Source organism: Leptopilina boulardi, unplaced genomic scaffold, assembly GCF_019393585.1.
Source record: "Leptopilina boulardi isolate dan_hultmark-lab unplaced genomic scaffold, ZJU_Lbou_2.1 LbouV2_165, whole genome shotgun sequence".
Taxonomy (NCBI): domain Eukaryota; kingdom Metazoa; phylum Arthropoda; class Insecta; order Hymenoptera; family Figitidae; genus Leptopilina; species Leptopilina boulardi.
The window spans coordinates 5,732,270-5,759,720 of record NW_026137713.1 but is presented as its reverse complement, the minus strand read 5'-3'; the positions used below and the strand labels follow the sequence as shown (position 1 = coordinate 5,759,720).

The 27,451-nt window shown below is 33.1% G+C and overlaps 2 protein-coding genes across 7 annotated transcripts; one reads left to right on the top strand and one right to left on the bottom strand.

Moving 5' to 3' along the window:
- The first annotated feature begins 134 nt into the window (after window positions 1-134).
- Window positions 135-1,445, top strand: LOC127277258 (peroxiredoxin-6). The gene is made up of 5 exons (XM_051298225.1): window positions 135-338; window positions 425-581; window positions 660-877; window positions 953-1,025; window positions 1,097-1,445. Exons 1-5 carry the CDS (start codon window positions 253-255, stop codon window positions 1,232-1,234), a joined length of 672 nt encoding a protein of 223 aa, XP_051154182.1. The 5' UTR covers window positions 135-252; the 3' UTR covers window positions 1,235-1,445.
- On the bottom strand, window positions 1,434-27,451 carry LOC127277252 (chromodomain-helicase-DNA-binding protein 7-like). 6 transcript variants are annotated; one of them, XM_051298217.1, is made up of 23 exons: window positions 26,927-27,451; window positions 26,486-26,647; window positions 24,355-24,582; window positions 16,365-19,255; window positions 15,777-16,304; window positions 14,957-15,366; window positions 14,550-14,885; window positions 14,169-14,463; window positions 13,459-14,076; window positions 13,173-13,397; window positions 12,779-13,095; window positions 11,813-12,649; window positions 11,543-11,738; window positions 10,877-11,477; window positions 10,285-10,804; window positions 10,117-10,206; window positions 9,197-9,388; window positions 8,333-8,744; window positions 7,981-8,266; window positions 5,932-7,888; window positions 5,712-5,856; window positions 4,940-5,638; window positions 1,434-4,822 (listed from the first exon to the last, which is right to left on the bottom strand). In XM_051298217.1, exons 4-23 carry the CDS (start codon window positions 19,143-19,145, stop codon window positions 3,014-3,016), a joined length of 13,254 nt encoding a protein of 4,417 aa, XP_051154174.1. In that variant the 5' UTR covers window positions 19,146-19,255; window positions 24,355-24,582; window positions 26,486-26,647; window positions 26,927-27,451; the 3' UTR covers window positions 1,434-3,013. The 6 variants fall into 6 exon arrangements, with proteins under 6 accessions (XP_051154174.1, XP_051154170.1, XP_051154175.1 ...); XM_051298213.1 differs by having other exon boundaries at window positions 15,777-19,255; XM_051298218.1 differs by lacking the exon at window positions 9,197-9,388 and having other exon boundaries at window positions 15,777-19,255.

Below are 27,451 nucleotides of genomic sequence, written 5' to 3'. Positions count from 1 at the left end.
ATAATTTACGTAACAGAAAACATGTAAAATATAAAAAATGAATAATATAAACGCGAGAAATATGAGATTTTGTTTGCATTAAATTTCAAATAGAATTAATCGCTAGATGGCGTCGGTTGTTTCCGCTCAAGATGGCGACGTTGTCACGGAAACGGAAGTGTTGATTATTGCCGGTATATACAGGAATAATAAACGTTTTTTTTTAATTTTCTAAATTAAAAAATTTTACCGTGTTTTTAATTAAAGGACAATATGATTAAATTAGGTGAAACGTTTCCTGATTTTGAAGCCAACACGAGTGTTGGAACTATAAAATTTCACGAATGGTTGGGCAATTCGTGAGTAATGATTTTATAACCTATTATATATGTATTTTTTTAATATTAATCTATCAACTTTTAATATATATTTTATATTATTCAAGATGGGGTATTTTATTTTCTCATCCACATGATTTTACACCAGTTTGTACCACTGAATTGGCAAGAGTTGTAAAATTAATGCCTGAATTTGGAAGATTGGGTGTTAAAGTTATTGCATTGTCTTGCAATTCGGTTGATTCTCACAAAAAATGGATTGAGGTTATTATTAATAATCTTTTTTTTTCCAAATGTGTTAAATATTTGCAATTTATATGAATTTACATAAAATTTTTGTAGGATATTAAAGCTTATGGAGGAATACAATCATCTGATTTTCCTTACCCGATAATTGAAGATGAATCTCGTAAACTTTGTATAATGCTTGGAATGTTAGATCCTCAGGAACTTGATAGTGCAGGAGTTCCTGTATCGGCTCGTTCTGTCTTTATTATTGATGAAAATAAAAAAATGCGTTTGTCAATTTTATATCCAGCAACAACGGGACGAAATTTTGAGTACGAATTTCATTCCTAAAAATAAATTAATCATTAAATTAATTTAATTATTCATTTTAATTACTAATTTTTTAGTGAAATTATCCGTGTTTTGGAATCGCTTAAATTAACTGATAAATACAAGGTGGCAACACCTGTGGATTGGAAGGTAATTTGAATTAATTTTCTAAAAAAAAAAAAATCATATTTAGAAGGTAATTAATTAAATTTTTGCTTTAGAAAGGAGATCCTGTTATGATACAACCAAATATTCCCGACGAAGAAGCTAAAAAACTTTTTACATCAAAAATAAATACAATGGAATTGCCGTCTCGTAAAAATTATCTCCGTTTAATCGATGAGCCTACAGATGCCTAAAAAGAATTTTAAAAGATATATTTTTTTATCTATATTTTAATTATAGAAATTATTTCTTTCATCTAAATTATCAATTTTAATAATTGATATTTGTTTTGACAATAAACAATTGAATTTCTAAAAAAAATACAAAGAGAATTTTAATATTTTCGGAATTTGTATTGTATAATACAAATCGAAAAAATGAAAATACAATTAATGGAACTTGTAATTATTTTTATTTTTAAGAAATTCACGTTTTTCAGAACACTACAAATTTCAGAAAGTTACATTTTCGTCACTTTTTAATTACACCTATTGCATTTCGTTATTTTCAGTTTGAATTGTCTAAAAATTAATTACAATTTTTTTTTTCCTTTTTTTCTTTTCATTCTTTTTCATCGATATTTATTGACAATAAAAACAGACTTAAATCACAACCGAAAACTTTTATATAATATTTTTTTTTTTTTTTTTTAAATATTGAATCGAAAATGATGAAATTCAAAACACAGCCAAGCGCATCATTGAAATTTCTTTTTTTTTTGTAAACAGAAGCGTACATGTAAAATTGACACAATAATACATTTTTTTTTTTTTTTTTGAAAGGTTCTGAAAAGTTACAGCAAAAATTTCAAATCTTTCAAAGAGAAATATTCTTTTTTCTCCATTATTTTTTTTTTATTTTTAATTTTTTTGATTTGACAAAGCTGCTCGAGGAAAAAAAATCTTGTCTTTTTGTCATTTCTTTTTTTTTCGCAAATAAGAAAAATAAAATCGATTTAAATATAATTTTTTTTTTGATGGGGGTAAACTAAAAATTGATCTGTCAATTATAATATAATCTTAAATTGAAATTGATCGAAATTAAATACAATTATTTATTGGACTGATTGAAAGGAATATTGTAAAATTTATCAAAGAAAAATTTTTCACTCCCAAGCAGCCTTTGTTTTCGTCACATACTTGAATAATTTTTTTTTCTCCCCGAACATAGTAAAAAAAAAAAAAGAACTCAAGCTTTTAAACAGAAAAATAGTAACGAAAATCACTTGCAAACAACAAAAGAAGCCGTTTATTATTTTTACCTAATAAGAATAATAATAATAATAATAATTAAAAGTACACTGCATTATATACACTTTTTCCAAGTACACAATTTTTTTTTCTGCTTTCTTTTTTTGTCTGTTTACTTAATTAAATCTAGGCGGATCGTAAAATATTTACACTTTCGTTTATTTAAGTTAATTATACGTTTTTCGCACTATTACATGTATTATGCGATATATTTATAATATTTATATATATAATTGTTAATATTATTATAATAATAATAGCGCAGTTATATAAAACAGTCCTTGATCGAAATCAAATGCGTTGGAAAAATGAAGAGATAGTTTAACAAAAAAAAAAAAAAAGAAAAAAAATTACGTTAATGTAATTAAGATCATCATCATGCAAATACGATATATATCGTATTTTATTACTTTACGTTGCATGACTTATCACGTTTATTTTTCATTTACTCTTAATTCTATCGAAAAATTGTAGATTCGTTCCTGCAATGTGTGTGCACTAATTTCACTATTAAGAATTAAGTTTTCATTTTTTTTTTTTTTTTCTAGAGTTCTTCTCTTATTTTCTCGATGATCGGGTCGAACGTCGACACGTCACTTTATCAATAACTTTTCTAGTAGTTTTTTTTTTGGGCGGAACAATTGTTTTACGTTGTGCACTCGCGTTTTTATAATCATCACTATTTTTTGTCACTATTTTTGTTATTTTCGAAAACTCGTGTCCTCACTCAACCGAACTATGAGTTTCTGGATGTTCAGCTTGTTGTTGTTGTTCACCTTCCATGCGTGCTTGTCGTTCAGCAGCGGCTCTTGCTTGTCGACCAGCACTTGAACGTAAATTTTTTCTCTCAGGCGGTGGTTCAATATTTAATCGTTTACCACCGCGGGATTTTTTTGTTTTTGGACATTTTGTCTCTTCTTCATCTTGAGCGCTTTTTTCAGTTACTGGAGTTTTTGGAGTTACTGTTTCCGATTGTTGATCGGAATCTTCTTTTACTGAAGAAGTCGAACTCTTTGGAGGGGGACTTTCTTTAATCTCTTCTTGAGGAAGTGGAAGAGGAGTAGAAGGAGGAGGTGGAATATCATCCTCGGGTTTTTGATCAACAGTTGTTGCAATTGTTGGTGGTTCTATAATCGGTGCAGATGGTGGTGGTGGCGAAACACTTTTTTCAATTTCTTCCTTTTCTTCTGGTTTTAAATCAATTTTTGCCTCGACACTTTTTTCCACACTTTTTGGTTCGGTGACTTTGATTTCAACTTTTGTTTCTGTTTTCATTTTTTTACCAACTGGTTCGAGTGTCACTTGTAATGAAGAGGGAATTTGTGGTTGTTCCAAGAGAGGTGCATCACGAGCTCTCTTTGACGATGGACGTTCATCTAAATTACGTGTCAATAATTCAGCGCTTGTTCGACTCAATTGTTCGAGGGCCTCTTTCATTTCTTGTTCTTTTGTTTTACGTTCAATGCGCGCTGAAAGATCGGCAATTTCAGCTAATTCGATTGCTTCACGTTTTTCTTGTGCCTCTATACGTTTACGCTCTTCCTGTTGGGCATTTTCGACAAATTGTTGTAAACTCGTGCCATCGGTTGGATAACGTGGTTTCTTTTCGGGTTCCTTGCGTTTTATTTGTTCGATATCGCGTCTTGAACTCGATGAAGCAGATGTTGATTTACGCGTTGACGATGATGTTGAGGCACTCGATGTTGGTGTATTGAGCAAACCGCATTGTGCGAGACTTTCATAGGTTGATGAAACACTACCTGGTTGCATGGAAAATGGACCAAGACCACCGGGACCTAAACCACCGAGACCAAGTGGTGTATATAAAAGGCTGGGATTTGTGAAAAAGAAGGGAAATGGCGCTGTTGTTGGTAGTGTCGATGATGTTGATGTCGATGGTGCTGATGATTTACTAGTCGGTGGTTCCATTTTAGTACGTGATTTACTTGAACTACTTGTACTTGTTGATAATTTTTGACTACTTGCCGATGTAACGACATTTGTATCAGCAGTGCTGGTTGCAGTTGCACCTAACGCTGCTTCCATACCGGCGAGTGATGGTAAACCAAGACCGGCAAGATTTGCAAATAGGGAATTCGTCAAACTCATATTACTCAAACTGCCTAGATTTCCTAATCCGCCGAGTGCACCAAGATTTGGTAAACCACCGAATGGAATCAATAGTGGATTATTCTTAGGATCAAAATTACCAAGCGAGAGACCCGAGAGAATTGAACTATTGATATTTGACAATGATGGAAAATTGAGACTCGATGCCATTGATGTTGCGGCTAAATTTGCAGGATTCATTGATTGTTGTCCAGTTGGACTTGGCATCATTGGTGGTCGTCCTGGACTTTTTCCTTTGTTGCCACCATTTCTCTCTGAACCTGGTAAACGTTTTTGAAGATCATGAGGAAGATTACCACGTTCTTTAACAAGCTCAGCCCATTTTGGATCAACATCAAACATTGGATTCTCCATTAACCACTGGCCTAAACGTTTTAATTGCGGAGCTTTACTTCCTGTTACCTGCAAAATTAATTTTTTTGTTTCAGTTGCTATTATTGAATTAGATCGACTGTAAGGAGCAAAAAAAAGTCGGAGGCCTATTAAATTAAATAATATTTATATGAAAAAGAAAAATACCTTTTTTCCAGTTAATCGATTGATGACTGCGACATTTTCCTCTCCTGTTAAATTTTTCCAATTTAATGCCGATGGATCAACGCGCGGTCTTCGTCGTCGCGGTGCATTTAAATATTCAGCATTTAATTGTTCCGACATTGCTGTTTGTTCAGCGAGCCATTTATTGACTTTTGCCTCATGTGAATAGGAACCAACTTTAGATGAATATTCAGCGACTTTGTGAATATCGGCAATCATTGCTTCGTAATTTTTCCGATGACTCGACGATGAAGATGATGATGGTGAGGCGTGAACGGAATTATAAGCATGTTGTTGTTGTTGCTGCTGTTGTTGTTGATGTTGATGTTTTTTAGCAAGTTCACGATTTTGTTGTTCAGCTTGTGCAAAAAGAGCAGAGAAATTATCCTTGTGAGAATGTATCGCAGGTGGTGGTACATTTGATGTTGATGATGATGCACGCGATGATGGAATTGATGTCACAGTAATGGAAAATGGTTTTTGTGATAGAGGCGTTGGTGGATTGGGAAGACCAATTGGTGCCGATGTTGGTGTAACTGTGACATTTGGTGTTATTGTACTTTTCTTTCCATGTTCCGGATAATGAGTACTTTGTTGTTCCTTCGCTGCGCTTAAGCCTAAAACTATTTCATCCAATTTTCTTCGTTTCTTCTCCTTACCAACAATTGGCTCATCAGTTGGCTATAAGGATGGAAAAATAAAATTTTTAAAATATTGCAAATTCGTTAAGAAAATAAAAATTAAAATAACTTACGCAATTCTTTCGTTTCATTAATTTGTCTAACATACTGTCCAATTTGCCCTTATTGCTACTGATCTGTTTGACTTTGTTTGGCATCGAAAAGTCCTGAACTTCGTTCATCATATCTTTACTTGTTTCCGTTGTTGGTTTAGGATAGCTAAAAAAAAAGGTATTTAATTATTTACAATTATTATTAACTAGTTATATTTATTTATAATTTAATTTTATTTACCCAGCGGAAAGATCAATTGGAGTTAGAGTACTCGAAGTACCGGGAATGACTGTTGTTTTCCCAGGGAGGGTGTATTTCAAATCAAATGGTATGGCGGGAGTTCTTGTTTGTTGATGAGCCGGTGGTGGTTGAACGGGTGTTGATCGACGCGATTCTTCCGATTGTGATTCATCGTTTGTTTCCCAATTTTGAGCGGAAAGAATTGGTGGCTTTGTGAGTGGTACAGGTGGTTGTGATGTCATATGACTGCTATTTAAAAGTGCATGTAATTTGGCACGTTCTGTTTCCACGTCAATGGCAATGTGTCGTTTACGTTTTTTAGCCGCCGCTGCTGCTGCTGCAATATTATTAACGGCAGCAAGCGATCTTGATATTCCATGATCGGTGGTTATTGTTATAACATCGGAATCAATTTTCTCATTGGCAGTTGGTTCATTTTCATCGCCGGCAGTGTAATTGACAGTGACTGGCCATTCTTTTTGATCGACGGCATGTACAATGTGACGTAAACGTGCTTCGATTGCATGCTCCTTGGGCCATTTTATTGACGATTGATAACTGTGAGCTAATAGTTGAGCAACTGTTGGTTCATTGTAATCAATTGCTTTGTCGCGAAGAACAAATGTGTCAATTTGCGTTAATCTTGAGAGTGGTTGTATTACTTCTAAATCGGGGAACATTGCCTTTAATTCGGCTGCTTGAACGCTGCATTTGTCTTCGACTTTTGGGTCCTTGGAGGGTTCAACTTCTTTTTGCTCTTCGGTTTTTGTTTCTTCTTCCTTTACTTCTTCTTCTTCTACTTTTCTTTCTTCTGTTTTTTCTTCCTCGGGTTTTCCTTCTTTTCCTTTTTCTTCTTCTTCAGTTTTCTTTGTAACTTCTTCGGATTTCTCTTTTTGGGTCTCTTCGGATGTTTCGAGTTTTATCTTTTCTTCTGTTATTTCCTCCTGTTCTTTCACTTCTTCTTTCTCTTTCTCTTCCTCATTCTCTTTCTCCTTTTCTGTCGCTTCATCTTTGGAGATTTCCATATCAACTACAGAGGATTTTTCAACTTCCTGTTCATTTTCTTTCTTTTCTTTTTCATCATTTGTTTCGCTTTTATTCTCTTCTTTTTCAGTGATTGTTTCTTCTTCTTCTTTAGTTTCCAGTTTTTCAGCAACCTCGGGTGTTTTCTCAACATCTTCATCTTTAGACTTTTTCTCACTTTCTTCTTGATTTTCCTTATCGATTGGTGGAGAAACTTCCATTTCTTCAGAAGGTTTTTCTTTTTGCTCTTCATCTTCTTCTTTAACGGGTTCTGTAACTGTTTTTTCAATTTCAGATTTCTCATCTTTTGAAATTTCCTTCTCGGGTGATTTTGCCTTTACAGTAGTGATAGTCAAACCGTTATTAGCAGCAATGTTTTCTAATTTACTCTCGGCGAATGTTTCCGATTTAACGAGAGTCATTTCAACTTGTCCTTTATCACTATTTAAAACTTCGGGTTTCTTTTCTGTTGCCTGTGTATCTTTATCCTTCTTAATGCCAACTTTTTCAATTTTTAATGTACCTTCACCTTTTTCTAATTTAACGAGAATTTCATCTTTGTCAAATTTGAGAATATCGTCTCTATTTTCTAATTTAATTGCCTTTTCGACTTTTTCAAGATTTTTTGCTGCCTGAACACTGTTGTAAATACTTTTGCCAAGAATTTTATGAAATGAAAAATCAGGATCGTTCAATATTGTTATGTCAGTTCGACCCAATCCATGTTTTGCTGCTCCAAGAAGAAGTTCTTTATCATGTTTGCCCACATGCCACCATTCAGGTGTATCGGCCGATGGTTGACAAAGTAAAAGTCGTTCCTCCAAATGTGGATGTGATAAAATATCTTCGCGAATTTTACTCAAAAGATCAACACGATCTAAAATTTGTCGCGCCTTACTGGGACTTAAATACTCCACTGATCCTTCTGTTGTATCTGTAAAGGAAAAAAAAAGGTATTTTTTTTTTGAAAATTTCCTTTATGTAAAAATTAAATTGTTTGGAGAATGTAATAAAATAAAAATGTACCTTCATCATCGTTGGTCTTTGAGCTGCAAACTTTTTTGCACATTGCTCTAAAAGACATGTAATAGTCAGTGAGATCATTGTCCGTCTTTTTGTCAAATCTAGCAATACTTTTGAATTTTGTCCAATCGTACTGAGCCTTTTTTCGATCATAATTTACACCGTATGTAGAAATAACACGTAAAAATTCACTTTCTTCACGGCGGGTCCACTTAGCTTTTTGCTCCTCAATACGTGTTCGTTCTCTTTCCTTCACCATAGCTTCCATTTTTTCTCTCCTTTCCATTTTCTACAAAAGAATAAAAATTGAATTTCCCATTTTGTTTATGTGAAGAAAATAATTTTGAATACTTACCAATAAATACATGGCAAGTTGTTGTAAATCCCATCCTTGCATATTTAAAGGAGGTTCAATCATCGTTCCTTGATGATTGCTCGTCTCTCCTCCCCCTCCTGTTTCGCCAACTTTTCCCTTAGGAAACGTTTTTACGTCTTCTTTTTTAACATTTCGTTGATAAGAAGTGATAACACGACGTAAACGTGTATTGAGATCGACAACTGATGGCCAATTTTTTTCATCTTCCATAAGAGTTGCTTCATTAGTATCATGACTACTTCCAGCTTCTGGAATTGGTGTATCAGCCTTGCTTGAAATAGCTGGAGAATCAGCTGGTGTAACTCTTCCAAATTTATCCAAATCTTTACTATCCTTAATTATACCGGAAGATTCACCTTCTTCAATTTCTGTTTCTAAACTGCTTTCCTCTCTGATTTTGAAAAAAAGCATTTTTATTTCCATAATCCCATAAACAAAAACTTTTATCTTTTTTTTCAATTTTTTAAGAAAGATAAGACTTTTTTTTTTATCTGTTGTAGACAAACTATTGATATTACCATTAAGTACTACTACTACTTTTTCTTCTTCTTTGATAAGATTAAATTATAAATTTTTTTCTTTCGAAAATTAGGTCTAAATCTAAAAATGTCCTTACAATTAAAAAAAGCAAAATTAGAGCGTGATCAGTGTAAACATTGATGCAAAGCATTTTTATTTTTGCTGGCTATGTTTTTTTTTTTTTTTTTTTTTTGACACAATAGCAGCAAAAATACATAAATAGCGGTTATAAATATTGACATGCAATTAGTGTTGAGATCAAAGGGACAAGAGAGCATATGTAAATTAAAAAAAAAAAATCGTGAGAAGAATTTTTGTACTTACTTATTTTGAGTTGTCTGTCTTGGGGAGGGGAGAGGACAGCTTGAAATGAAAGAAAGCGTAGGATCGGCCCTCATCTGGTCGTAACTCTCATAGCCATGTTTGTAGCATCCTACGATTAATGATTTGTCTGCCGTTGAATCCCACCATTTGGTTGGTCGGTCTGCCAATTGTGGAGTATTCATCCGCAACGCACTGTGAGGCGGTTTTCATTTACAATTTGCCAAATTTTTTTTTTTTTTACGATAATAATAAGCCAATTAAGAGAGTTCATAATAAACTCAATAATTTTTTTTTTTTCTTTATAATTTTGACAACAAATTTTTTGGCGATATCAAATCTTATTTTGCTACTTAATCGATAGAAAAAAAGAAAAACAAAGAAGAAAAAAAGGTTTATTAGAAAAGTAATGAAAAAATAGAAAAAAAAAAAAAATTTATTGAAAGAAAAAGAAAAAAAATCAAATAGAATTCTCGAAATGTGAAAAAAAATGTTAGAGTCAATATCGTCAAAATTCAAGGGTTTAATCAGATGAATGCCCTCTGAACACAGTGCACTGCTTTCGATTCTTACCATTTTTTTTTCATGTTGAAACCAGGCCATCAAGTATTTAATTTGTATAATGAGAATGGAATTTGACTTTCTATTTATTAGTAGCACAGGTGAAGGGGGGGTCAGAAATAAAGTATCATTTACGTATATAAAAATATAGCTACAAAGAAGGGCAGCTCTATGAGCATTCCATGTACAAGTCCCAGGATAAACAAATACATTGCACATGCAACTAGAAGCTGCGAAAAGCACGTATGTAAGTGCGTGAATTCTTTTTCTTTTTTTTTGTTGGTGAGAAACAATTTTTTGGAAAAATTGAAAGGAAATAAAAGCGCTTTTGGTTTTTTTTTTTTTGTGAAGCTAATACTAACCTTACGTGAACGCCGTCAGAAATATGTTGAACAAGATCACCAATAATCTCGTGCTTGATATAATACAACATTCTCACTCGTAACAATACTCTGTAATAGAAAATAAAATCATAAAAATAGTAAAATTTTTATTGTAAATAAATTAATTAAAAAGAAAAAAAAACTCACTTATTTGCATGACGACTCAAGTGTTTTTTATAATTGCTCTCGAGGAAAATGTCACCATCATATTTCTCGGCATTACTCCAATGATTTGGATCACTTGGTCCACCATTGACAATAGCACCACGTGTTTCACGACCCTCACGAACACGTGACTTTTTCTTTTGTCTACTATTTCTTCCGGGCGAATTTGCAGGCATTGTTTTAATTTTCTCACCATTTTCAATAGGAGTTATTAAATCCCAAATAAAATTACGAATTTTCTCATCGCCACGATAATAACGTAAACAATAGAGAAGAATAACGCGAGCGCAATCTTCAACGTCAATTTCACGCCATCCACGTCGAAATTGACTGTGTTGTAAAATTTCATCCCATCTACCCCAACCAAATGTTAATAGTCCCCTTTCAACTTTGAAACATTCACTACGCGCCCAACTTCCATAGACAACTTCACCTTCACGTGGTACATATTCGTCGTAGAATTTGCGACTTTTCTTATTAAATTTGTCACGTCGTTTCTTTCCTGTATAAAGTAGAATAATTAATAGTTTCCTAAATAAAAAAGAAAAAGTAGTTTAAAAAAAAAAAAACGTACCTCTACCAGTTAGACCACCGCCTAATTCATCGTCACTGTTATCTTCAGAACTATCAAGTTCCGACATATCAACAACCGATTCATCATGACCGTAGCGTTTAATTTGTGTCCTACGTCTTGGCTCCGATATAACAAGTTCATCTTCCTCTTTCTTTTCAGTTGTATCAATTTCCGCTTTTTTTGCCCATTTTTTCCAAAAATCAGGATCATCAACATTAATATCGGATCTATTTGAAGAACAAGCAAAACTTGCTTTTGAAAATGTTGAACCCTTCTCGGCTTCAATTGTTATAACTTGTGTACGTCTTTCTAAAATAATATCAATATCCTCCTCGCAAAATTTATCACCAGCATTATCATCGTCCATTATTGCTCCATATGCACCTTTTTTTAATAGATCTTCAATTTCTTTTTTTGTCAATTGCTTATTATTTGGATCCTTTCCACCTTGCGTTGTATTCATTGATTGAAGAATTGCTTTATCCAATCCCAATTTCAATGAGGCTTTATCAAACATTTCACGTTCATATGTATTACGACAAAGTAGACGATAAACTTTCACCATTTTTTGTTGTCCAATTCGATGACAACGCGCCTGAGCCTAAAATTAAATAAATATTTAATTTAAATATAATATTTATTAATAAATAAAAATCGAAAACATACCTGTAAATCATTTTGTGGATTCCAATCGCTGTCGTAAATAATGACAGTGTCAGCTGCTGTGAGATTAATTCCCAAACCTCCTGCTTTTGTACAAAGCAAAAAGACAAATCTATCCGAATCCGGTTTACTGTAACGATCAATAGCTGCTTGTCTTAAATTCCCTCGAATTCGTCCATCAATCCTCTCATATGGATATCTGGAAGAAAAAAATAAATAAATAAAAAAAAAATTGAACTAGAAAAATTAATAAATTTAATTTACAAAACTTACTTTTTATAAACGAGATAATCCTCCAAAAGATCCAAGCATTTGACCATTTGACTAAATATTAGTACTCTATGACCGCTCGCCTTCAATTTTGGTAATAATTTATCAATAAGCACCATTTTTCCTGAACTATTAACCAATGCTTGATAATAAGCCTCACTATCTTCTTTCTCATGTTTATAATCCAATTGAATTTGATCCTCAGCACCATTAAGTAAAAATGGATGTATACAACATTTTCTTAATTCCATCATTGTATTCATTAAATTTGGTATATTCGCTGATGTTGTACCTTTAGCGAGAAATGAAAAATTCTTCTCCAATATACCACGATAATATTTCTTTTGAATATTTGTTAATTCAACCTCAACGACAGTTTCTTCTTTTGGTGCAAGTGATTTTTCAACATCTTCTTTTAAACGACGCAACATCATTGGCTTTAATAGAAGTTGTAATTTTTGTACTTCAACTTCACTACTTAAATTACCAAATTCTTTAAGAAATGCTTCACTACTTGCAAATTGTATTGGTTCTAGAAAATTGAGCAACGAGAATAATTCATTGACATTATTTTGTAATGGTGTACCTGAGAGTAGTACTCTATGCTCGAGATTCAATTGTCTTAATCCTTCGAGTAATTTACAATTACGATTTTTTAATCTATGCGCCTCATCAATAACACATAGTCGCCAATTATAACCTTTTAATTCATTAAAATCGGTTATTATTATTTCAAATGTTGTTATTAGAACATTAAACTTTATCAAGTCTTTGATTTGTTGTTTCTTATCATTTTTATAATAAACTTCGTATTCTTGGAGCATTGTGCGACTTGCAGCTCTGAAAAAATTAATTATTTTATTTAAATTTTTGTTTTTGTTTTTAAAATTCAATTCAAAGTTTTTAGAATGCAAAAATAAATTCAAGGGTCATTAGAAACAAAAAAAATTGCTAAATTTAGATACATACGATCCGTGATAAACGACGACATTCATGTCCGTCCATCCTTCAAATTCCCTCTGCCAATTTGGAATAGTTGATAAAGGAGCAATTATCAAGAATGGACCACGAATTCCATATTTATAGACAGCGTCAACAAATGTCAATGATTGAATTGTTTTACCAAGACCCATTTCATCAGCAAGAATACAATTGTGTCCATTGTACCATGAGAAAAGTAACCAATTTAAACCCTCCAATTGATAGGGTCTCAAACTATTGTTACCTTTATAAATTGGAGACTTCTCCAATTTTTCCCAAGCAGCCGCTGTTGGTTTTTTCTTCGGCTGCAAAAAAAAAATCCACAGATTAATTAATTAAAATTAATTTTTTCGTTTTTAAATTTAAATTTAATTTTTCCTACCTTCCACTGATCTTTTGGTGGAACTTTATTAAATCTATGAAAGATGGCAATTTTTTCAGGATCAACATCCTCCTCAAGTTCCCATGTTGAATCCTCATATTGAAGTGAACGCCATTTTACCAAAAAATGTCTAACTGTTTCTCCTGTCGTTGGATCAGTATGTGTTGCTTCGTCCAATACTCTGTCTACTTCAACAAAGTCCGGATTAAATGGATCATCTTCAGTCTGTGAAAGAAAAATAACATTAATTTTCTTATTTTTCTAAATTTTACAAAAAAAAACTTACATTTTCAAATATATTCGTATTCTGTTGAAGTTTTTGCTTGAATCTCTTCAATTTAGCTTGAATTCTCTTGTCACCCTTGTAGAGTTCTTCCTCGGTTCTCCATTCACAATGAAGATACGAAAAATTGCGATATTTTACAAAATACTCTTCAACTTCAATCCATTGTGGTTTAGAATCGCCACTACCACTCGTGTCTAATGATTTCGGTGTCGTTGGAACAAGTTCTTTACCTTTTGTTTCATCATCCTCAACAGTTTCATCATCCTTCTTTTTCTCTTCAACTTTTTCTTCTTCATTGTCACTTTTATCCTCCTTTGTCGTTTCAACCTTCTCTTCATTCTCTTCTTCCTTTTCCTTTTCTTCTTTTGTTTCTTTCTTTTCTGTTGTTTCCTCTTTAGTTTCTTCTTTCTCAGTACTTTCTGTCTCAGCTTCCGCTTCCTTATCATCAACTTCAGATGATTTTGCATCCTCAGTCTTTTCTTCAGTCTTTTCTTTTTCTTTTTCATCTTCTTCTGATTCTTTCTTTACTTCGACTACTGGTGCTGGTTTCACTTCTCGTCTACCCATACGACATACAAGAAAATGTTGCACCACCATTGAGTCCTCGTCAGTTGTGTTCTTTTAAAAGAAAAAAAAAAAAAAAAAAAATGGTTAATTAAAAAATGTCACTTGAAAAAAATGATTTTATGAAAAGAAAAAGGAATACTTACAATATATACAAAATTTGGTTTATTGGGTCCAATTTCACCGCCTTCGATTGAATCTTTCTTAACTGCTGTTGGTTTCGTTTGTCCTGAAGAATCATTTTTCTTATTTGATTGTGCATCTTGCAATGGAACCTCATCATCGGAGAAACGAAGCATTACATCGTCAACATATTTTTTTCGATGTGTGTTTCTAGCTGATCTTCTTTTATTAAGATCTTCGCCAGCTTCCGGTGATGGTGGTGGTGTTGTTGCCAATTCCTCACCATCTGAATCGGGCGCAATTCGACTCTTTCGTTTTCTAAATAAGAAAATAAAAATATAAAAAATCAAATTCAAATTCAAAGTCAAATTATAAAATTCAATTCAAATAAAACGAATAATTACTTTGAACTTCTTGGTGATTTTCCAGCTGTTGATTTTCCACCAGATGGTCGTTTTCGGCTAGTGACTTTTTTCTTCGCTGGTGTTGCACTTTCAGCGACTGTATCTTTATCTTCCTCTTTTTTCTCATCAGCTGCATCACCAGATTCGACTTTTTCATCATTTTCATCCTTTGATTCCGATACCAATGGTTCCTTTGTTGATGAATCAACTTGTTCGTTATCGTCTTGTAACGATGAATTACTACACTTTATATCGGAATCTTGAATTGCTGTCGAATCACTAGCAGTTACGTCTTCATTAATATCATCGGTTGATTCAGCTTGAACTGCGGCTTTTCTGAAATTTGAAAAAAAAAATAGTTATTTTTCCCCACAAAAAAAAAAAAAAGAAAGAAAGACAAAACTTACTTTTTGCTTCGCTTATTCCCCTCTTTGACTTCCTTCTCCTTTTTCTTTCGAACCTTCGCCTCTTTTGGTGCCTTTGCCTCCTTAGGTGGTTTAGGTTCTTTTTTCGGTTTCGGTTCTTTTGGTTCCTTGGGTTCTTTTGGTTTTCGTGGCTTACGGGGCGATCTTGATTTTCTTGTTTTATTCCATTCCTCTTCAATATCACCCGATGATGGTTTTATATCTTCAGAATCAGCTGCACTGTCTACAACATTACTGCTGTCTCCTTGAGTGACTAGATTATCAGATAATGGTTGTTCAGCTTGTGGAGTTTGTGGTGTCACGGGAGCTGCCGCTTCCTTATCGGCTTTCTTTCGACTTTTCTTTGCTCTTGTCGTTCCTTTGCTACGACCCCGACCAGTTGTACTCGAAACCTATACGAAAAAAAAAAAAATAAATAAAATTTACAGGTCAAGATTCAGATAAGGAGGATAATCATTAAAAGATTAGTCAAACGGCAAAGATTAGATAAAAAAAAAAAAAAGGAATTTCTTAACATGGGAAAAGAAACTCGAAAAATTTGTTTTTTAAACAAATTAAATTTTAATTATTCTGATCAATTTTTTTTTTAAATAAAAATTTTCTATAATTTTCCGTTTTAAAAAATAATTTATTTTCTTGATTTTAACTGAATTTATTATTTGACGGAATTTTCTTTAAGACAAAATTTAATTTATTTAATAACAGAATTTTCGTATTTTAATTGAATTGTTGTTTGGTGAAATATGCACTTTGAAATTTTTTTTATTTAACAGGAAGCAAAATGAGAAAAATTAGAACGTACCTGGGGACTGTCAACAACAGCAGCGGCAGTGAACAGCGGTGTTTGAAGTATACATTGTGGTCCACCATTGCATTGTTCATTTGTCTCATGTTGTTGTAGTGCTTGTAATTTTTCCTGAAGATTGACAATTTTCTCTTGATTTTCAGGTGCTGATGGCATACAATAAAGTTCCTGTAATTGTTGTTGAAGTGCAGCACGTTCCTGATGATGTGTCACAGGTGCACATGAACTAAATGCAGCGGCCGTTGCAACTGGCGTTGATGTTGTTGTTGTCGTTGTTGTTCCTGGTGGCATTCCATAAACATTTGGCATTTCACTACTACCAACAACCTCATTACCACTATGATATGATTGTTGTCCAACTATCATATCATTTTGATACATGCTATTTGGTTTTTGAATATTTGTATATTCACCAAAACCAGGTTGAACCGAATGTGGTGGCGCTGTTGATTGCTGTTGAATAAGTCCTTGTGTTCCTTGATTTGGAATTTGTGATGGTGCAACCACTGATGGATTTGGTGGAATCTGTGGAGATTGAGTTGGTATTTGATGGGAAATTGAATTATTAGGTGAAATCATATTCACCTGTTGTGGTATATGAGGTTGAGATTGTCCAAGCGTTGGGGTCATTTGTGGCGATTGACCTAATACTGGTTGAGGGGGCGATGGACCAATTTGTTGAGGCGGTGTCATTGGCGCCATTTGTTGTTGAGTTGATTGAACAGGAATCGAAGGTAAAGGCGATTGACTCATTGGTTGAGTTGGCGTTGCAATTTGCGATTGACTTATTTGCGGTGATTGCGATTGATTTATTTGCGGAGTCTGACTGATCTGAACATTCATTTGCGAATTTGAATTCATTTGCGGATTTGTATTCATCTGCGAATTTGGATTCATTTGTTGATTTGGATTTATTTGCGAATTTGTATTCATTTGCGGATTTGGATTCATTTGTGAATTTGGATTCATTTGGGTACTTGGATTTAATTGCGAACTTTGTGGACTTTGACTGATTTGCGGAGTCTGGCAAATCGGTGGCTGAGATTGGCTGACTTGAGGAGCTTGGGTTTGCGATTGGGATATTTGAGACTGACTCGGTTGATTTTGCGGTGAATGACCAATTTGTTGAGTCATTGGCTGGCTCATTGGAGACTGTGTTTGGGAGATTTGTTGCGATTGTTGAGGTTGATTATTGATTGCCTGTTGAGTGATTTGAGATTCCATGTGTAGCTGAGGCGATGTTTGCGAAACATGGGGCGAAGATGGATCCAATGGATATTGTTGTTGTGGGGGTTGTAATTGCGATACAACTTCGGAAGTTTGTTCACTGCTTTGAGTGTCTGGTGTTTCGACACTTGGAGCAGGTGATTGCTGCGGTGGTTGTAATTGTGGTGAATCATTTTGGCTTTCTAAATTGCTACTTGTACTTGAGACAGGCAATGATTGGACTGGCTCAAGATGAGTTGGTTTGAGTGTTGGCTCAATTGATGGATTTATTGATGATGGTGCTGGACTTTCGCCTTGTTGAGCCAATACTTCGGAACTTTGAACAGAACTTGTTGTTTGATCGGGTGTGTCGTTATTCTCTGGCGCTGAGGGTGCGACTGAACTTTGCGCGATTTTCGTTGGTTCTGTTGGTGTTGCCGTTGTTGTTGTTGGTTCAACAACATTGTGAATACTGTCATTACCATTTACGGGATAGAGAGAGGTGTTTTGATCGGAGGTCGAAGGCGACTGTGACTCCATCATTTGTCGATTATCGGGAACGTTTATACTCGGCCTAATTGGTGACATTTGTTGAGGATGAGGCCAAGATTGGGGCATTGGCATCCTGGGACCAGTCACCGGTGGCATTGAATTTTGTGCAGGTGGCTGGGGTAGAATGTTTGTTGGATGCGACATTGGTGGTCGCGACTGGAACTGTACGTAATCCTGACTTGGCACGTTGGGATTCGAGACGGCTACGGGAATAACCATTTGTTCCAGGGCTTGAAGTGTTGTTTGTTGAGATGTGGCAGATGGATTCATTGGCATTGATGTTGGAGGACAAGGCGAAACTGACAGCGGACCAGGTTGTCCTTGTTGTTGATGTGGCATTTGTACGTGTGGATGTGGTGAAAGTGTATTGGGTTTAGCTGGAGACATAATTGGCCTAGGTGACATTTGTTGTTGAACTGGAGGTGGTCTCGGCGACATTTGTGGCCGAGGCGACATTTGTGGTGATAATTGGGGAAATGATGATCGATATTGAGGACTCGTGCCATGTTTATTGGCATTAAATTGTGGTCCAGGTGCGGAGTGTTGTGGTTGATTGAACATTTGTGGTGAATGATGGGGATATTGAGGATCCATTGGTGGTTGTTGATTGACAGAATGTTGAGGTGCATGTTGAGGATACTGCTGATGAGAGGGATGAGTTTGATGTGGAGCATGGGACGGAAGATGATGAGGCATTCTTTGCGCCTGTTGTTGTGGTTGTTGAGGTTGTTGGTGCATGGTGGCACCAAAACCGGTATAGCCAGCTGAACCTTGATACATGGCAGCGGGATTATTCTGCTGATAGTGTTGTTGCTGCTGTTGCTGTTGTTGTTGCTGTTGACCAACCATGTGTTGATAAACACCAGTAGCTGCGCTGGTTTGCATTGATTGATGTGGTACACCCATATTGCCGATCATTCCCTGCTGAGCGGAGAAGTGCTGCTGCTGCTGTTGTTGTTGTTGTTGTTGCTGCTGCATCTTCTGATTAATACCACTTTGATCCTGCTGATGGGGATATTGAGGAATGTGTTGTCTATAAGTACCAGGTTGTGGTGCCATTTGGTTATAATGCCTTTGCATTTGTGGATAAGCGTTTCCCGCTCCTGGCCAGCCTTGCATGGCAGGATCCATGCTCATATTCGCTCTGGCCATTGGATGCTGTTGCTCCATTGAGTACATACTGTCACTATAAGTTGGGTATTGGCCCCCAGTGCCGGGATGGGGACTTCTATGTTGGGGCGCTAAGCTACGCGCTTGATTTTGAAATGCTCCTGGCACCATCGCTCGTTGTGGAGCGCCGCCGTCAAAAGTGCCAATATTTTGATTAAACATACTACTACGTTGCGAGGGATTTTGCAAGGGATTATTACTACCAAATTCAGATCCACCGAACGAAGTTAATTTTTGAAGTGGAGATTCTTGAGTTAAACTATAAGATTGACTGATGTAACTCCCACCTCCATTGGGACCAGGATTGGGACCATCTCTAGACACTACGACAGAATTGTTTGCACCTGCCGGGTCAAAATGATCGTTCCCCCCAAGATCAGGAAGAGCATCGAGCATTGAGCCACTGACATCTTCTCCAAACAGATCGTACGAGTCCATGTCTTTATGCTGCACGACTCTTCGCCTCCATCTCAGGCTTAAGAGAGTATCGAATATTCTTCTCTATAATCAATAACGTACCCATGATGATTGATTCTTCTTTCTTTAACCTGCAACATTAGTAAATTATCTTTAAAATCAAATAAATCAATAAAAAGAAAATACTATACTAAACATTTACATATATAAATAAAAGTAATATTTTTTTTTTTTCAAAAAATACAGTCGTTGATGGTGAGAAACTGAAGTTACGAATTCACGCTAAAGGGGAAAAGCTATACGCTTATGATTATATGTCATAACCGATATAACCCTTCCCCTTCAGAATGTATTCATTTTGCCTGAGAGTCCGTTTCTGAAGAAATGGCTAGATAGCTAAAATAAAAATAGATTATATTTGAGAATGGATTATGTCCAAGTTTAATTAATTTCCTGAAAATCAGATTTCTTTTTATTATTATTTCCATTCGATATTCCATTTAATTTTTCAAAAATTAATCTGTTATATAATTGACTTTAATTCGTTTTTAAAAAGAAAGTCAATAACAGGTTTTGAGGTAGTGTACTTTCAGCATACACTAATCAAATTGAAATATTAGAAAACAGCTATAAATACAGATTGGCGTCGCATAAATAATTTTTCAAGAGAATTAAATGTTTTACATGTTCAGTTTTATAGCGAAAATAAAAAAAAAACAGTTAACTACAATGTCAAGTCTCTCAATATAGCAAAAGAAATAAAAATTGAACTATAATTATTTTTCTAACACAGAATCAATGAAATTGCACAATCATCATTGATGAATGCAATACGTAAAGAAACGTTGACTGCATTATTCTGTATATACAAGGAATTATTTTGACAGATATAAATTTCATCAATTGTTATTTGATTAAATGTGAAACGTGATCATAATGAAAAACTACAAAAAGATAAAGAGAGAGAGGGAGAGAGAGAAAGATGTATTTTTTAATATACAAAAAGAAGATACAAAGTAAAGAAAAATCAGACACTAAAAACCAATAATTAATTAAATTGAAAACGAGGAAAGCCTATAAAAAAAATTGCTTTGTTGAAATAATAAAATCGACTTGTTTCCTTAATGCAATTATTATTTTCCAAAAGGCCTTGGACAATCATCTGTCTTAAATTAAAATAAAGAACACAAATAATTTCCGAGTTCACCCTTGAACCGGAGTAGCTTGGAAAAAATCGATCACACACCTTTCGAGAAAATTGAAGCGAGGCGCCGATTTGTTAGACCTCTTGAATTCCGTAAAGGAAAGGTCGACAAAACCGAGCGCTTCTTATATATATATAGAGAGAGAGAATCACAAAACTCCGGAAAGAAAGGATCGTAGCAGGAAATACAAAATGCCGAGAGTATTTCTCTCTCTCTCTCTGTTTAATTGAGAGAGTATACCGGTGTGCACTTTTTCGGATGGAAACAAGAAAAAAAAAAAATACATACAAGAAAAAAAATTTATTTTTTTTTTTCAAGACTAACTTTACGAACCTGACGTAATGGCTAGGTCCTTGAGAGATTTGTCGGTGCACAACAAGAGGGGAAAAAAACGTTCACTTTTATGGATAAAAATGCAATTTCTTTTTTTTTCGAACAAGGTAAAGGTGATGTGCGGGAGGAGAGAAATCTCACTTTTCGGCGAGGTCGTCCGTCATCTTGTCGTTGTCGTTGATGATTCGTCTCAGTGATGGTCTCCATTCGGGTGAATGCGCGACAGGTTCACGGATTCTGAGCTGATCGGACCAGCCACCACTTGATAAAAAAAATAATAAAAATGAAAAAAAAAACAAGACGTCGAAGCGTACGCCATTATCGCGGAATGAGAGAGAAAGAGAGAGAGAGAGAAAAAGAGATTTCCGCTTGGGCATCCGAGAATTCGTGGCGGCCGTCACCACTCTCTCTAACGCTCGATACTTCACTGTGCGGCGTCACTTTTCACATAGCAAAATGAATCCTTCGCCAATTGGCGCCAGGATCCTCACATGAACCTCTTCTTCGAGAAGTAAACTATAAAATCACAATGATTTTAACTTCCCGGAAAGCCACCCTTGGCGGCGCGGCGCGTTCACACAATTTTCACGTTGAAGGCGGCTGCGGCGGCGGCACAGACCGTCGAGGTGCGAGCGTGTCCATAGGCCCGAATCATTCTACACATCTTTGCCTCCCTCTCTCCTTCGTTTCTCTCTCTCTCTCTTCGCCTCTTCCGCGATCCCTTTTTCTATCTTGCTTTCTCTCTCTCTTGGTACCGGCCACCCGGCCAGTTTCTATCTCTCTTCAACACTCCAGGATCCTATATATCACTCTCTCTTGGTGTCTCTCTCTCCCTCTCTTTCTAGGTAGTAGGTGCCTCTCGTTTCCTCTTTTTATGAGCTTCTGTCGCTCTCTCTCTATATATATATCGTTCTCCCTCGCTCCTTTTTAACCGTCTCTTTCCCTCATTCTATTCATCTCTCTGTCTCTCTTCCCATCAATCTTGCTCTCTTTCTATCTATTTATCTTTCTCTCTCTCTCTCTCTCTTGGTCGATCCCCACCTTTTGCCCGATGAACTGTTCCCCCTTGACTCCACCCCGAGACAGAAACCGAACGAAACTGTATGTAGTCTTGACTCTCTCGTTGTAGGTACAGTGCGTACGCACACTTTGAACGACAGGCGCACCTACACAATTGTACATCCAGGATCGTGTCCGCGGAAAATCGCTCCTTTTGCGAGAAATTCAGAGAGAGAAAGACAGACAGAGAGAGAGGTTGATGCCACTGTCCTCTCACGCGGATCAGAAAACACCCAATATTTAATCAAAAATCAAATTTCTCTTTTATATTTTTTTTTTCAATTATTATTTTTCACAATCCAAAAATGAAGAAGATGCCTAGAACAGGAATTATCAGAAAGGGGAGAAGGAGTATAAAATACTCCAAAAACTTGTGTTTCACTGTAATTAAATATCAAAAATGATCATTTGATGATTTTTGTCTCCCTCACTTTCTCTCTTTCTCCCAATGTTTGAGTTTTTCTTTCCGCGGAAATATTTTTCAGGTTCCTGGATATTGATAAAAAGAGAGAGAGAGAAAGAGAGTGGAAAAATAATTTTATAGCTTGGGTCAGCAATATAATTCAACGTCTCTCTTTTTCTGTTTCATTGTAATGTTTTCTTCTTGTAAGGAGTTTTTGAAAAGTTTTATGAAAATTCGATCGATAATCGATTAAAAAAAGAAAATCTGATTTCCAGAAATAAATTTCCATAATAATTTCTTGATAAAGAAATTTTTTTTCAATTTTAACAAAAGTTTTCATTATTTATTTCAAATAATTAGAAATTGTTTTTACTGTTAAATAATTATAGTATATTTGCAAAAATTCTCAACATTCGAGATTTCGTTGTTTATAAATAAAATTTTTACAACTGAAAATAAAAGAGAAATTAAACATATTAATAATAATTCATTTAGATTAATTAAAATATTGAAATAGAAAAAATTGACTACATTTTAGATTTTTATTTATGAAAATTTGAAATAAAATTTATATATTTCCACTTCTGATAAAATTATAAAAATTGAAAATTTGCCCATTATGAGTTCGAGGAAAATGTGTGAAATATTAATACATTCTCTCTCTTAACTAAATTATTCCAAGTTTTTCAACCTTTCTCTCTCTCTCTCTTTCTCTCTCAACAATTCACTGCGGTCTGAGAAACCACACCTGTTCACTTTCAGGGGTCAGGAAAAATTTCCAATGAAACGGCCGCATCATGAAATTTATTTCTTTTTATTTTCTCCTTATGAAATTCATTCCAAAAACGAGTTTTCTTCTAGTTTGGTTATCAAGATTATTTTTTTCAAAGCACCTTTGATTTTAAAACAGAAAATTTCAGTGATTCTAAAAAAAAAGTTTTGTGGACAAATAAAAATAATATAATTTATTTTTTTTTTTGGGAAAATCCTCGAAGATAATCGCTTTAGGAAAAAAAAATCTTATAAGAAGCTTTGAATATTATGTAATTTGAAACATTGTACGACCACTATACGAGTTTAAAGTTTATATTGAAGAAAAATTATTCCTCATCGTCATTTACGTAGGAGAATAATAGATAAAGAAAAGTTAGGTACATTAGATGAGCTGTAAATAACTAGGCAGTGTTCTAAAAATAAAATCGTCTTCCTTCAGTGAATTTAAGATTTGAACACCAAAGAACTACAGTTATTTTCTTAAATTCCAAACATCTGTTTTATTGACGCATTGAAAATAAATAGTAATCTATATTCGAAATTAAAAACTGAACAGAAATATATATTTTTTGGCTTAATAAATTGGTGAAGAGAATTCATTCTCTATTATTATTTAATAAAAACAAATTTAATGTTACAAATTAAAAAATAGTATCCATAAAAATGATTTTCATTTGAAAAATTTGTGAAAAAAATTACTTTAAATAGTTCAATTATGAGAAATATTGCTTATATAAATGACAATGAAATAAAAATTCCAAGGGGAATAAAAATGTTTAATAAAACGCTGAGTGATTTCTAAGAAACGAAAGCAGCTAAACGTGTCATCTACTTTTAATTGCTCTCTTATTGAGATCTGAACGTTGAAAAAAAAAATATTTTTTAATTAATGCATTAAACTAGTCTTATTTAATATGGTTCTAAGGAAAATATTCCAAAAAAAACTTATCGAAAACATCAAAAATAAATACAAAAAAAATCTAAATTTTTCAAATTAATTATTTGTTATCAATCTCATTATATTATCAGTTTGTGCCACATAACTCCAATAATTTATTATTTATGAATTAATGAAAGAGGAATTTAAAAAAAAAATTTGTGAACTTGAAATATAGAAAAGAGAGAGAGAGAGATGAGAAAAATGAATTTGTAATTAATTTTAAGATGAAGAGAAAAAGGATTGGATTTTACGGCCCTGGGCATACACATATCTTTAGAGGCATCACTCTCATCGTATAGTATATATACAACAACACATCAAAAACTGTTGTGCATTCACATACGAGTATATATATATATATATATATATATATATATATATATATATTATAAGGATGGGGCGACACACATTTATGTGTACAAAGTATTCGATACCGCGGTGAAAGACGGTCGAAGCAATTGGCAGTAGCCAGGCGGGGTCCAAATTATAGCGGAAAGAGAACCAATCAGATTTTACCTTATAAAGCAGCATTGAACCGCAGGATACTTGATTAACCAATCGCGTTCTGTGTGATTCCCAATCCAAAGTGTGTGCATTCACCTATAGATGCATGTACGAAGGAAAAGTATACACACGCGTCATTATTTTATACCACAAGCAACAACGACGACGACGACGACGACGACGATGATGATTCTCTTTATACCAATGCAGTTATATTATTCTCTCTCTTTCTCTATCTACCTACAAAAATAAAATAACTTCAACAAAAATGATTTTCAAAATAAAAATCAAAATTATTCCACATAATTAATATTATTTCACTATATAGTAAAAATTTTCAACCAAAAAGATTTCCAGCACAGAAAATCCTTTTTTTAAAATATATTTGACTGACAAGAATTTTGTTTTGGCGAACTTAAGAATCATAACAAAATTTTGTTACCTCAAAGAAAATTCAAATCTATTTTTTTGAAGTACTCAATAAAAAAAAGTTTGTCAGTCAAAAATTATTTTAAACAATAATTTTTTTTTTAAAATAAATTTATGTTTTGTTTAGAATAATTAACAAAATTTTTTATATCGAAAATAAATAATAAATTGTATGAAAAAATTGTTTAATTTGCAATTGATAATAAATTGAAAACTTATAATGAAAGATATAAAAATAGAACTAAAATCAATAAGAATTGACAGAGAAATATATTACAATGTTATACACTTATACGTTGTATTTTTAAAGAAAACAATGTTTATCTACTTTTAAGAAATTAATTTTAATAAATGAAAAAGAATTTAATATTTTTAATATTCATATTATTCTAAACTTAAAAAGAAAAAAATTTGATCTGTTTCGTAATTTTCAATTCAATATTTAATTAAATTAAACTATAATAATAATAATAATATAATTATTAAACTGTAATTAAAAAATAATAAATAAATTATAATTTTAATCATAATAAATAAATTTCAATATTCATTTAGAATAATCCAAAAAATATACCAAGAAAATTTTGTTCATTTATGAAAGTTTGGTGTCAAAGTAATTATATGAAATTGGAATCAAAAATAATGAAAAAATTGTTTCGTGAATAAATTATTAGAATTTATAGACAAAACCTCCTTTCTAGAAATGATAATTTTTAATTCTCTGGGTTAAATATGATAAAGAGGGGTTAACTAACATTTCTTTAATCATGCACTGCGGGGAGAAAAATTGGAATTTTTAAGAAAAGAATCTCTCTTTCTCACTATACTTAGTTGCAAGAATATTTTATACATATATGTAAAATACAAATATTAGGAACATTTTACGTTTACATTTTTCTAAACGCATGTTAGCAATCAGAAAACGTTGGGTCTATAACTCTTAATTTCGATATATATATATATTTATGTGAAAAAAAAATGTAAACATTAGCTACTGACCTTATTTTGCTGACATAATCAAGCAAAGTCGAATTTCTTTAAATGAAACTACATTTTACTCTATTGACGCTCTGATTATCAGCATTAATATAATTCTATAATGCAATCTGCCTAAACGATTATTATGTATATAAAAAAAATTTCCCAATCTCATATTTTATACTACAATTTATTTGATAAATTAAAACTTCTCAACCTTTCAAAATGAACAAAATTTCAATTTAATTTCCAATTTTAAAAAAAATATATATATATTTATAAAACAAAATGATGAACCTATAAATGACTTTGTATTTCCAGTTGGAAAATTAAAATAAAAGAATAATATTCATAACAATAAATTCAAAAGAATTTAAAAATTATTCAAAACAAGTTGTTTTTTTTCCCAAAGTAATAATATTGATATTTGCACACAAAGGTAAATAAAAAAAAAAAAAAATGAATTTAAATTGTAATAGGAAATGAATGTCAATGTCTTTAAAATATATTCTTTAGAAAAGAGCACATAACTGTCTGAATTTCTATTAAAGCAGAATTAGCAGTGACATAACAAAATTAATTCCTTTTGACTCATGCAAAAATAGAATCAGATTTTTAAAAAAAATCTTTTTCATATATAGATTAAAAAAAGTTTTCATAATAATACTCAATTAGAAAAAAGACACAAAACAAAAAGTTATATTATTTGTCAAGAAAAGAAAAAAAAATGCCGAACCTGTATTATAACTTGAATAAAACCGGAAGTCCATAAAAAAAATGCATATTTCAGAAATCAATAATATCAAATCTTTTTCTTTTATCCAAAATAATGTAACATCCAAAATCACCGTTTATTGAAGTATTTTTTCATATATATATATGGAAATTTCAGTCATCTCTGTAAAAAAAAAATGTTAAAAAACATGAAAAAATTTAGGTTAGTTGACGACAAAGGAATGATAATTATTAAAGAAATAAGAAAATCGCAGTAGCCATTCATAATCCGCAATACTGTACTTTGCCAGCACATGACCCCGTTCGGTGAAAATAGGTGCTACATTTTATATTATTAAAATATGATCATAAAAAGTTGAAAAATTCGGCATTGTTAAAGACGTCCACTTGATAAAATTTATCGCTAATAATTGTAATGAATTTAATAAACAATATAACTTACATATTAACAATCGGCGATTCCATCCTGTTCGAAAATTTCACTTAAAACAATTGCACGAGTATTCGCTTAATCGTTATTTCGGTGTCCATTTTGTTTGGTTAATTACTAAAGAGAGGCGGCAGTGCTGCCGCAAGTTACATTGACACTTTACCTGGAGGGCACCAATACGATGGAACTTAAAATTTATCGATTAGTCTCAGTTGGCGTGTATATATCACTTATACATATATATGTGTATATAATATGTATATTTTTTTCAAAACTTAAATAAAGAACACTATATAGAAAAAATTTGACATACTTTTTCTTTTACAAATACACTAAACTTCTTTGACAAAATAATTAATACCGGTCGCGAAAGTAAAACTTGTTTAAAAATCGAGATACTGTCATTTAGCGTTCGCTTATCTGCGACTTGTCGTTCTTCATATCGTTACCGAATTTCTATTATTTCCATAATAATAGAAATTTCCATTGTGCGTCTAAGATAACGGAAATGACGACCATTGTGGTCGTGAACGCGGA